The sequence below is a fragment of the Pseudorasbora parva genome, chromosome 11, assembly GCF_024679245.1.
Source record: "Pseudorasbora parva isolate DD20220531a chromosome 11, ASM2467924v1, whole genome shotgun sequence".
Classification (NCBI taxonomy): Eukaryota; Metazoa; Chordata; class Actinopteri; order Cypriniformes; family Gobionidae; genus Pseudorasbora; species Pseudorasbora parva.
The window spans coordinates 16,796,413-16,808,704 of record NC_090182.1 but is presented as its reverse complement, the minus strand read 5'-3'; the positions used below and the strand labels follow the sequence as shown (position 1 = coordinate 16,808,704).

Genomic DNA, 12,292 nt, shown 5'->3' with positions numbered 1-12,292 from the left:
GATTGACAACTATCGCGCGCCAATAAATTTCAGCAAATCTTTTTGTGCAAAACATCGCGAGATTTCGGTAATCTACAGAGGTCGCGAGGTCGGCATAGCTGACCAATCGCTTCGCTAGTGCTTTATTCCAGAGTAAAGCTCGTGCGCCCCGAGCGGTGATAATAAAGCCGATTTTCATCACAAAAACTGATAATTAACGACATATCACAGGTATTGATACATTTAATCTATGATATTTTTGGCAGTATAAATATGCGAAGTATTTCAGGGCTGTCAGTGGTTGTAGTCAGGGATTGTGTGTTGAGTTAGCTCTTCGGCTACATTGTTAGCTCCTCAGGGTAATGAAGAGTGTTCTAGATTTTTCCAACATATTTCTACTGAAATGAATTGGTTGTATTATAACTACCTTATGGGCCATGCTTCTATTTTATTTAAGTATTTAATAAACTGGCGGTGTTTGACAAGTGCACAGTAATATTCACAAATCTGTAATTTGTTAGTTGTCATGATGACTAGTCAGCAGTTACACTGACAAGTGAAGTTCTGCTTTGGGTCGACATTATGGAAGTATTTCTTATTACTTTGTTCTAGTGCCTCGGTGATAAAAAACAAACAAAAATCTCTCAATAATTTTTGTGAGAAAGCTTCATGTTTAAATAAGCATAATTAATATGCATCGAGCTTGTGTCTTTGCCTACCCCCACACCTGGCAAACTACACAAAGAGTAACTGCTTAAGAACTGTTTCAGGATTTAGAACGATTATCTCGTCACTTTGTCTCATCCTAGAGTTAATAATCAACCTTGGTGTATAATTGTGTAAAATGTATTATCTAAACTTTTGCATGCAACTTATGTTACATTCAATTATGTTATTTCTCTCAAGAAATCAAGCTTTTTAATATTTGAAAGATGGCAGACACAGAGCAAAGGAGTCCACCTCCTCCCCCTCAGGCTGGACCTGCGGTAAGTACACATTTTTTATGTATATATATTTTAATATTTCCATGCCTTTTAATTGCTTAATTTAGGAATGTTACGACTCATAATCATATTTATGTGTTACAGCAATTCCTCTTGAGTAACAAGCTGGAAACAGCTATGTGGCTGTCACGGTTGTTCACTGTCTACTGCTCCATTATGTTCATTCTGCCCCTGCTTGGGTGAGTCATGTTCTTTACAAGGCACTTTCACAAGCTTCTTAACTGTCACCCTCTTTTTTTTCAGCATAGACATCCAAAAAGCACTAACCAAACATAAATGGTCCTAATTCATGAATGCTTTGGAATACAGAAGTTTGTAAAATTTTCCCGTAAAGCTGTACTATTATTTTATTTTGTTTTATACAAAATATATATTTGACAACATTTTATTATCTAAAAATGCTACAAAATCATTGCCTTATGACAAACCAAGTTGTGTCCCCGAATGTGGAGATATATAAAAAAAAATTAGTTCCCATAAGATTTTGTGTGGGTGCTCTACAAAAAATATAGCCTGATGTGGTCATACTAGCCTGGATGCCAGCCGAACTCAGCCCCTCCCACAATTTTTTTAGGCCGGGCGGTTCAGTCTGGACTCGATCCATAGAGGAGTAATTATATCCGAACAGAAACCGTTCCGATCAATGAAATCATCAGGGCGGGCTTTAGACAATGACGGACGGATGATAAACAGTAACGTAATCATCCACGTCATCAAAGGGGCTTGGATTATATTTGTTCGAATCCTAAACGGAGAGCTTGCTTGTATATGCATTCACCTTCATTATGTCTAACAAAAATGATGATCGCCATTCTCCGGGGGGGGGTTCTCCGGAAAAAAATTGTTTTTGGGGGGTAAAATGTGTTATTTTAGCAAGGTTGCCTGCTAAAATTCGCACTCATGGGTCCTATCACTTAATAGTCGCTTAAACATGCGGTTAAAAAAAAAAAGCGGACTTGGCAACACAGTGCAGTTGAGCTCTGTTGACATTTGACAATGCTTCGCTTCGTTGCTCTAGGTCTATCCAATTGAGGTCTTTCCTGGTTCGGTTGAAACACGCCCCATAATCACAGCCCAATGGAGCAGACAGGCTATGGTCATACTCAATTCTAGTCAGAATATGAGTCTGATACTGCTCCATTGGGCTGTAATTGATGGGCATGTTTCAACCGAACCAGGAAAGACATCAATTGGATAGACCTACAACCAATCAGAGCAACGAAGCGACGCATAACATAGTTGTCAAATGTCAACAGAGCTCAACTGCCAAGTCTGCGTTTTGTTCCGCGGGTTATTTACCATGTCCGTTGTTTGAAACAACCTTAATTTTATGTGTTTTAAAGCTATTGTTTTGGGCTAGTAGTTGGCGGGTTTTGTTGTAAAAACTTGGCAACCCTGTCTGCATGTGCGCTGGAATAAACAATCTTGTAAAAAAAAAGATTTTAAGGATGCACAGTTACTAACCACCACGATCATCATTTCGGAGAAATATAGTGAAGGTGAATGCATATACAAACAAGTTCTCTGTTTTGGATTTGAACAAATTCAGTCCAAGGCAAGCGCCTTTGACGTGGATGTTTATGTTACTGTTTATCATCTGTCCGTCATTGTCTAAAGCCCGCCCTGATGATTTCAATGGTCTGAACATTTTCTGTTCAGGCATAATTTACTTCTCTATGGATCAAGTCCAGACTGAACAGTCCAAGCTTAAATGTTGTGGGCGGGGCTGAGTTCGGCTGGCATCCAGGCTACAAAAAATAGCCACTGGGTGACACCCACCACATTCTTTTTTTTTTTGATGCATTCTCCTGTCACAAATTAAAGGTGCAGTGTGTACATTTTAGCGACATCTAGTTGTAAGGTTGCAAATTTCAACTGCCCATCACTCAACCCTCTCTTTCGAAGTACATAGAGAAGTTACGGTGTCCAAAACAGGACAAAGATGTCGTCTGAGAAAGCCGAGAGTAGTTAGACCAGTTTGACCATTTACAGTGACTTCACAGTAAGGAGACCCGCGGTGTATGGAGATAGAAATGGCTTGTTCTAAGGTAATAAAAACGTAATGGTTCATTATGTAAGGTCTTTATACACTTATACCACTTAAAACATAGTTATGTATATTATATTGCATTTCTGTCAATAGATCATTATACATATTACACACTGCACCTTTAACACATTTCTCTCACAGTATCACTTCTATCACAAAACAATGACTAAGTACGGAACCTTGAGACCTTTTCCTACTAGGGGGAGGAACCTGCCAAATGGAATTTAAGTACTGTTTTCTTGGAAGCACAATGTCTGATTTCAAAATGATTTTCATATGATGAATACTGAGACTGTAAGCTTTCGAATGATACCTAATTTATGACGATTGATATGGAAGATTAAGAGCAGTAAGTGTCCCGGTGACAGTTAAAAAAATTATACCTTTTTGAATCACATTATTATAATGAGGATGTGATTTAGGATGGTAAGGTCATATATTTAAAATTAAGTGAAAGATTGGTAGAAGAATAATTGCTTTTTCTCTGTCCAGGCCCCAAGCAGCTGCTAACTTCTATCAGAGGGCATTGCTGGCAAACGCCTTGACCAGCGCTCTGCGTCTGCACCAGAGACTTCCTCACTTTCAGCTGAGCAGAGCCTTCCTGGCTCAGGCCTTACAGGAGGACAGCTGCCACTACCTCCTTTACTCCCTCATCCTTGTCAACTCCTACCCTATCACAAGTATCCTTTCTAGAAGACCCCTTCCTTAAATATTTTAAGGCAAAATACTTTTTCCTTTGTGTTATGGCATCATTTTGTCTTTATGCTGCCTTAACTTGTGTTGTCAGTGAGCATATTTCCTGTGTTTCTCTTCTCACTTCTCCATGCCACGACCTATACTAAAAAAGTCCTTGATGTAAGTCTCAGCCCTTGTCATATGTGTAGCTGAAATGTGTTTTGCTATATTTCCATTCTGATTTATTTGTCTGTCATCTGTCCTCAGACCCTGGGCCCAAACAGCCTTATGTTTGTGAGGAACTTTCTGAACAAGCTCACAGCCAATCAGCAGAACATCCTCAAGTTTATCGCTTGCAATGAAATCTTCTTAATGCCAGCCACAGTCTTCATGCTCTTCAGGTGAGGATTCTTAACCCTCTAAAGCCTCACATTAAATAAGACACAATTTATTTTATTTTATGGAACAGTTTATTGAACTGAAAAACATTTAATGTAATGCAATACAATGAGGATGTTGATGTACAGATGTAAAAATAATTGTTCCTCAAAAGCTTCGTTTTATGATCATATTTTATTTTCTAAAAAAATATATATGGATAATCAAATAAACCTAAGTTGCTTAAGTCCTGCAGGTGTTTTACTTACAATATTAGTTATTCTTATGCTAACCTTTTACAGTTTTTACAGTAAAAAGATGTGTACCACAACCTCAATGTTGACATTTTTAGAATTGTACTAAAAGGAAAAAAGTATTAACTATCAATCAGATGACAGAAGGCATTTTTGAAAATGTAGAGGTCTTAGAAATGTATGTATCAAATATGATAAAGTGGGAATTTTATGGTAAAAAGCTTGATTAAAATCATATTACAAGAAGCTTTGTTTCTTGTAATAGGGTTACATTTATTTGATTTTTATTTGGTTTACAGTGGCCAGGGTAGCTTGCTTCAGCCCTTCATCTACTATCGGTTTCTCACTCTGCGCTATACCTCAAGACGCAACCCATACTGCCGGTAAGAATCATGTACACACTGACTAGTGTCATTTGTACACATGCACATTTTACCCAAAATAGGGGGAAATGTATTTTGTTCTAATTTCTGTGAAAAATGTAATATTTAGGAAATACATGAGCCCTCTATCAGTGTTTGTTTCCTGACAGGACTTTGTTCACGGAGCTGAGGATCTTACTAGAGCATTTTGTGATGAAGCCCAACTGCCCTGCCTTCTTCAGGAGGATGTGTCTCAACAGCATTGCCTTTATTAGCCGCCTTGCTCCCACCGGCGTCTAACTGCTCTTTGAACATTCATATACTACTACACAGTTCACAGATTGGGACAGTTTCAAGATTGACTTTCAAGTAAGATGGCCAAGTCTATTCGCTCAGAGATGGATGTCCTCCTCTGCACTGAGGCGTTTGCTATGTTTGGAGAGACTCTATCAATCTGACAGACTGCATCCAAAAAAAAAAAAAATCAGCCAGATGTATCTCTGTGCACAGTTGTCTAAGGGGGTACAACTGTTTTCAGTTCATTAGAGCTTTTATATTGATATTGATTTTTGGGGGGTAGAGAGGAGCCCTTGAGATATTGAATCTTAAATGCTAGGGTAAATAGATCTAGCTCTTAATAGCTTGTCTTTCTAATGAGATCCTGCGACACTGGGAAATTGAATTTCTGCTGTCGTTATACTTGTTTGATTCCATTTTTATATGTCAGTTTTTTGTTTTGGTTTTATTGTACTGGATTACCTTGAAAATCTTAATGTACCTTGCCCCCAAGCATTTTACAATAGCTGACAATGATCTAAATGCCATTTGAGTTCATGATGTTACTTTAGGATGCCTTCTTCATATGAACCAATGACTAAGGTGTAAATATCCAGTAATTGTCATCTATCACATAGAGAGCCCTATACTTAACTATTCTTTGCCTTCAGTGATATTTATTGTCAGGGCAAGTTTTCACTGCATTTGAGAACTTGTCAATTATTTGCTTGTTCAAGGCATGTTGTCTCTATATTTATTGCCACTTTATAACTATAGTCTGTAGAGATGAATAAAATCTATGATCTAATATTAAATTGCAACTAATATTTGTGGTTTAATTTCAAAGTTTACGACTTCAAATAGTTGTCACTTAAAAATGTAACAAGTGATGGATTGCAATAGAGTTGATGTGCAACTGATTAAAAATACCAAGATTAGTATAAAAACCATTGGCTTGTTTAAGGATAACAGTCAGTGATAGTTTCTGTTGTGTACTAAAAATGTTACGGTTCAAACAATATGGTTACAATAGTACTGGCCACTATAATACCAGTAGATTGTACTCAATGCTAAAATATAAAGATTTAATATAGTTCATAAGTAGGATTACAAATGCTTGAAAAGTTGGTGGGGAATTATTTCTTCTGTGATTAAGTGCACATTAGTTATTTTATTCATGTACTTTACTATTTTCAAGTAACACAGTGTACATTTTTAAAACTCTTAATTAGGGCTGTGCAATATATCGAAATTTCGCAAATGTACATATTGCAATATGCATATCGCAACGGCATGCAATGATTTTAATAGGCTACTTCAACATTGTGAAAAGTGTCCGTTTTATGTCGACGCATAGGAGAGAATAGACTGGGCACATGACTTATTATGGGACTTGCTTGATGTTAAAGAGTTAAATGCAATAATTTGTGAAAAACTAACACACACACACACACCGAAAAGTGAACGACACTGCCGGTCACTTTCAGAAGTTGTAGCAATGCTTTCTTTTCCCAGAAAGAATGTGAAACAAATGGTTTAATTCTCAGGTTGTAAATATTTTTTTTAAATAGATTTTACACACGAATTGCAATATATCGCATTATTTAACAAGATGTTGCATATTGCATTTTTCTTCAATATCGCACAGCCCTACTCTTAATACAAAAATCCAAACTGATCACACTTATAACATGTAATTTTTTTTTCAAAAATTGCTGTAACGCTTTCATTCATTTGCATATTTTTAGTCTTTCCGTTTAATTCCTTCAACACCAAACACTGTAAGATACATGTTTCAAATCACCCTTGCTGAATTTCAGTAAAACAGGTTGCAGTTGCCACATTTAAAAAAAACACTTAAAATACCTAACTTATGTATTTGACCCTGTTATAAAAAAAAAGTGTGATGAAATTATAAAATGGCCACAAGAGCTTGATCGCACCTGTGTCCCTTTGTAGATGCATCTCTGGCACATTTTGAACATAATGGTGGTCATCTACGGTAAATCACTTATGTGAAAATTCATATAATCTAGATCAGAAATTGCAAGCAAGTTCTATAGAAATTGTCTACAGAAACAATATCTATTATATAAATAGACAATATAAATTAAGTATAGAAATACAAATTATTCATTAACCATTAATATCAACTAGGTCAAATAAAATGTATTAAACTGAAAGATGATGTAAATCAGACATTGATCATAAGAGGCAGTTATGAAGAGGCTTTATGAAAGGCAGCTACTGTGAATGAAACAGATGTTCATAAAAACTGCCACATAAAAAAAGAAAAGTGCACTTTTGATGAGCTGTTGTGATATTACTACTAAGTTTTGGGAAATGTACACTATACAAAAATGTAGATACTGTTGCATTCATAACGTTAGGTCAACTGTTATCTCATTATTGCAACATGCAGTCAAAGACTATATACAACAATTTTGCCATTTAATATAAAAATTAAGCAGAAACCACTGCAACTTATGCTGTGTAGACATTACTTTTCCACCTAAAGTGCAAAAGATTAGTTTCCAAAAGAAACTTGTGGTATTAAAAGTTAACTATGAAATTCAGAACAAATGCCACATTTAAATCAACCCCACCACAGCAGCATTTTCCCATTTAAAATTAACAGGATAAAGTACATAATACTAGTTTAAAATGTAAACCAGTTTAATTTGTTAACAGCATACTGCACTCAATGTCCTTTGGCCATGACAATGCAGTACGTCATCTGACTATTTCTTATGTAGCACTCAACTGTCAGAGGACTTAATTTCTTTGATAATGTTTTACATAAACATTCCATTATTAACATCAGCATTTCCGTAGAAGAAAATCCTTTATATTTAATGGACTGAGATTAACCAACAAACAGCTGCATTTACCTGGTTAGATACTGCAACATGTATTGCTCATTAACATAGTGTCAAGTTGTCTTTGAGAACACTACACAGACCCCCCTTCAAAACCTGGTCTAAAACTTCAGTGGAAGCACACCACCTAAACTTGCGATTAACAGACAAAGACAAGCATATTAAAGGCCAGCAGCACTTTTATTAAGATGTAAAAAGGGGAAGGTCACTTTAACAGTGTAAAAAAGATAAAGTGCACTGCTGGAGTCTCATAAAAATAGAATACAAACACTGAAATATTATAACAATGCTTGATTACCTAATGTACAAGTATCTGGTTGTATCAAGCATGAAAAAGGCACAATCCTTAAGGACTGCTAATAAAAATGTACATAGCACTAAAAATCTCACCATTCCCCCAAAATTGAGGCCATGGCTTCAGTTATTGGAGATATGGAAATAAAGCATCAAGTGTGCACAATTCCCATGGAGGTATGGAACACATGAACAATGTTGATGGGGTAGTTAGTTCAGCATAAGCTTCTCTGGAGGCTCAATGAGAGAGACTTCATGGTACCTGAAAAACAAAACAAGTTAAAGCAATCTAAGACGAACACAAAAGCCATTGGGCATGTAGGTTAAGTGAACTTACTTTGAGCCCTTGTATTTCTCCCTAACAGCCTGCTGAGCGTGCTGAGCAGCACCGAGGTAGGTCTGATGTAGATCCTGAATGCACGGCATAAGATCCTCCAAAGTGTAGCCAGTCATCTCAACAAGTGCCTTCGACTGAAAGAACATTAAGCGGCTGATTATACTAGAGCTTAAAATGGTCTTAACACAAAGGCTGCTTACACAAAGGGCTCCAGTAGTCTAGATTACAAATAGTCATACTTTATGAACAATCGTTTCTGCAACCTTACCCAAGAGCCACTTGCAAGTATGTGGTTGGCCAAAATGAAAGCCGCAGCAGCTGTTTGAGATGGGAGGTACTTCAGGAAGGGGTCACAATCTATCAAACTAAGCTCACCAAGAAACTGTGGGGAGGAGGGTGGTTTAAAAAAAAAAAAAAAAAAGGTGTTAAACAATTTTAGGTGATAACAGGTCAACTCAATGCAACTCCAGAAAAACCACTCACCATTGATAAGCTCTCCACTTTGCTGCTCACAGGCTGGTGCAAGAAATACTGGGTGAGGAACTGATTGATTGTTGGAGCAGCGAGATCAAACGAGAGAACAGTCAACACCAGATGCTCCATTCGCAACACTTGTTTCTTTGTGTAGGTGTCATCTGTGATGTAAACAAATTCTGCCACCTCTGGGGGGTAGATTTCCTCAAACTTCCTACAGTCAAACAAAGAGAAGTGTGAGTGTGCACGTTTTCCCCTTTTCTACCAGAATGAACCGGGGGCTAGTTCAGAGCCAGTGCTAGTGCCAGTTCGTAGCTGGTTTGACTGACGAGCCTTCTAAGAACCGTTTGGCTTTCCACATGCTAAGAGTCACAGAGCCAGGTCTTACGTCGCTATATACGGCTCATCTTTCACAGCAACACTAGCAAGGCAGCTGGCAACAAACACCAGGCATGTTCAAGATGCAGCAACGCTGCACAGACTGATCGGCATATGATAGCAAAATACTGCATCAGGGATTCAAAAGCATTAGTCACATGCTCTAGCTTTTACATGTCATACAGCAATCAGGCTGCATAGCGCCGATGCATCTCGAACAAGCCTTCCATCAACAATGCCGAACGTTGCGGTACTATTGATTCACATGGCTTTACGACATTGTAAATCATCTGCATCAAAACAGCGAATCCAATGCAGTTCACCGTAAGTATAGACGTGATTACAAATGAGCAGCGGCTATTAGCTGCCATTTATAAAAAATAAAATAAAAAATAGGTAGCTCAAGTTTGTGTTAATCTTGCTGACCCAGCGCCTGAGGTAATGAGGTCTTACTTCTCTGCAATGTTTTGGTGCTAGGCTCTGGCTCCGAAACAGCACTGCCTTGGTGGAAAAGGGGTGTGTGGTGGGGATTGTATGGAGTCTGAAGCTTTAAGGCAAAGATACTTACGAAGCCAAAAGCATAGCAGCTGTGCCCACCAGCTGTAGTTTCCCTCTCAGTACAGACATAGAAGACAGAAAGCGGTCAATGTAGTTCACAGCCAGGTAGAGAGTCTCGTTCTGCAGCTTGTACTCCTCTCCCACCTCCACCAACCAGTCTACTAGAATGGCACGCATGCTGTTTGTGATGTCAGGTTGTTTCTTCATGTAGCCTGCTTTTGGTTTGGACTTGACCTGCAAGACAGGAAGCACAAGCAACCACTTTAAAGGACATTCTCTAGGGCATTGTCCGGAAACGTTAACTCAGAAAGTAAGATGCCATCCAACACATCCACTTCCTCACCTCCATTTCCCGCAAGTGCGTGTGTATTTCTGCAGCATAATCTGACACTTCATTGACATTTGTGGGCCTCTCCTCACCATCAATTACTGACATATCCATTGGAGAATCTTTATTAAAGAAGTTTAATCAGTTAGTTACAGGATTTATATAGAGCAATACAAGACACTGAAATAGATTATGTCTTACCAAAACTGGCTTCCATTGGCAGATCGATAGTGGCGAGGGGCTGCCTTAGGCGGGTTACGGTGGGATTTAGTGTGAGTGGGGAGCAGCCCATGGCGGCTCTTTGGGTAGATGGTTTCTTAGCACACGCACCATCAGGTTCATCTACATGAATCTGAAAAGCCGATGGCTTGGTGGAGGGCTTTTCTCCAAAGCTCCTGCCATGTTCTTCAGATTTGCATGCAATTATTTGGGGCCCAGAGACCTGGAAAAAATAAATGAATTGGATTACAGGTAAAAGAAAAAAAGTGAAAAAAGGCGTTATATACGCCATGTAGGCACCTGGTTGCAGTAGCTTTTCATATTCAAGCAAGTCAATTTGACCCATTTCAATTTGAGCTGTCAGAAATACTGGTCAATACGTTATTCAGGGTCAAGAAAACAAGTATATTGTTTTCAGAGTGCACTGAGATTGAGGCAGCTGTACAGATAACCAAAAAGCACAATTTTGTTAGTTTCTCAACTGTCTTCTGAGAGCACTTACATTTATGCATTAGACAGGCTTTTAGCTCGAGACTTGCAACATTTAAAACTAATTAGTTAATGCATTACTTCATCTTGCATGCTGTTGTAATTAAAACTAGCAAAAGTTAACAGGAGTATTGCTCAAGAAGAGTTTACCTTGTATTTCTCATTGGGGGATTTGTGAATTGTAAGAGTACATTTAGGGTTAATTTGACCATTCCATAATAAAGCACCTGTTGTAATATCAGCTAGCCAGTAGCTGTGTACCAATCCATCAATACTCGAGATGTTAGGCAAAAAGAAAGAAAACATACTTCGTGGTCCAGAGAACGAGTAGTGTCATAAGGCTCTAGAACGATGCCTTAAACAACCTGGTTTACTATGGACGCAGTGAATGGGTTTGTAAAATGGCGGTCGGCGCATTGGGAGGGAATGAGCTGTGGGCATTTAACACTGCACTTAGTTTTAACCTGTGGCGCCATAAATGTGTTTGACAAAAAGGGAAAACTAAAGAGAACGAGGCTTAGATATACAACTTATTCGTGATTCAAGGGACAAAGCTTGCGAGCAGTATGACTGGTTAAACTAAAAAGCAACTTTCAGTTGAGCTAAACTAAAGTGGAGTTAGCAATTCTCTTTAAAAGCACAGCACTGCTTATACACTAGAAGATCATGCATGCTACACTAACGCTGATCAAATCTGCCTGTATTAAGAGAGCACACTTTATAGTCATGTGCCATGCATGCTCTAACCTGTTTAGCGGCGCGCAGAACGGGCTGTCTGCGGTGATTGTTCTCCAGGGCGCCCAGTACAGTCCTGTTGCCTGGCTTAGGGTTAACATTTTCCCTGTTTTCAATCCGATTCTTTGCTGCGCCGCGTAGTCTTGAAAGCATGTTTTCCTGATTGTGAACATCTGATCCTGAATCTTGAACCGCGCTTCCTTGTGTTTGGCCGACAGATGACATCCTTTCAGCAGATTATCAACTCAAGACGCCCTGCAAGATTGAGCGAAGGTCGAAAGCACTTAAAAGTCAGAATCTGATGTCTTAACACGTTTAGTCATACAACACACGCACATAAACATCGAAAAGCTTGGATAAAAATCACACTAACCAAGGGGAACTGGCAGAAATGAGCTGTTGAAATCCGGACGAAAACAATACAAAACAGTTGCTAGTGGCGTTTTACAAAACCGAAATTCAAAAATAAATCATGCAACTATCCTACAGAAACCGCGCCATGCCGGTGTGCAAAACCCCGCTACACGCCTCCTTTAGCTCACAAAAGATGCTTCTTATGAAGTCAAACGGCGCCTTGTTGCTTTTTGCAGCTGCCTGGTTTGATATTGTGGCTGTCCCAGTTC

General features: G+C 38.6%; 2 protein-coding genes across 2 annotated transcripts; one reads left to right on the top strand and one right to left on the bottom strand.

The window, feature by feature from the left end:
* The first annotated feature begins 71 nt into the window (after positions 1-71).
* On the top strand, positions 72-5,798 carry tmem33 (transmembrane protein 33). The gene is made up of 8 exons (XM_067456513.1): positions 72-210; positions 886-965; positions 1,068-1,162; positions 3,526-3,713; positions 3,821-3,888; positions 3,976-4,109; positions 4,640-4,723; positions 4,873-5,798. Exons 2-8 carry the CDS (start codon positions 912-914, stop codon positions 5,000-5,002), a joined length of 753 nt encoding a protein of 250 aa, XP_067312614.1. The 5' UTR covers positions 72-210; positions 886-911; the 3' UTR covers positions 5,003-5,798.
* Positions 5,799-8,018: 2,220 nt separating this feature from the next.
* On the bottom strand, positions 8,019-12,285 carry ccna2 (cyclin A2). The gene is made up of 9 exons (XM_067456512.1): positions 12,043-12,285; positions 11,682-11,924; positions 10,428-10,668; positions 10,242-10,348; positions 9,909-10,132; positions 8,972-9,176; positions 8,757-8,870; positions 8,489-8,622; positions 8,019-8,413 (listed from the first exon to the last, which is right to left on the bottom strand). Exons 2-9 carry the CDS (start codon positions 11,892-11,894, stop codon positions 8,362-8,364), a joined length of 1,290 nt encoding a protein of 429 aa, XP_067312613.1. The 5' UTR covers positions 11,895-11,924; positions 12,043-12,285; the 3' UTR covers positions 8,019-8,361.
* Positions 12,286-12,292: the final 7 nt, after the last annotated feature.

Coding starts and splice junctions, on each gene's coding strand:
- ccna2 (XM_067456512.1), bottom strand. CDS start 11,894: ATGTCATCTGTCGGCCAAACACAAGGAAGCGCGGTTCAAGATTCAGGA. Junction 10,133..10,241: donor CGCACTTGCGGGAAATGGAG/GTGAGGAAGTGG, acceptor CCTGTCTTGCAG/GTCAAGTCCAAACCAAAAGC. Junction 8,623..8,756: donor TACTTGCAAGTGGCTCTTGG/GTAAGGTTGCAG, acceptor ATGTTCTTTCAG/TCGAAGGCACTTGTTGAGAT.
- tmem33 (XM_067456513.1), top strand. CDS start 912: ATGGCAGACACAGAGCAAAGGAGTCCACCTCCTCCCCCTCAGGCTGGA. Junction 3,714..3,820: donor CAACTCCTACCCTATCACAA/GTATCCTTTCTA, acceptor TTGTGTTGTCAG/TGAGCATATTTCCTGTGTTT. Junction 3,889..3,975: donor ATACTAAAAAAGTCCTTGAT/GTAAGTCTCAGC, acceptor ATCTGTCCTCAG/ACCCTGGGCCCAAACAGCCT.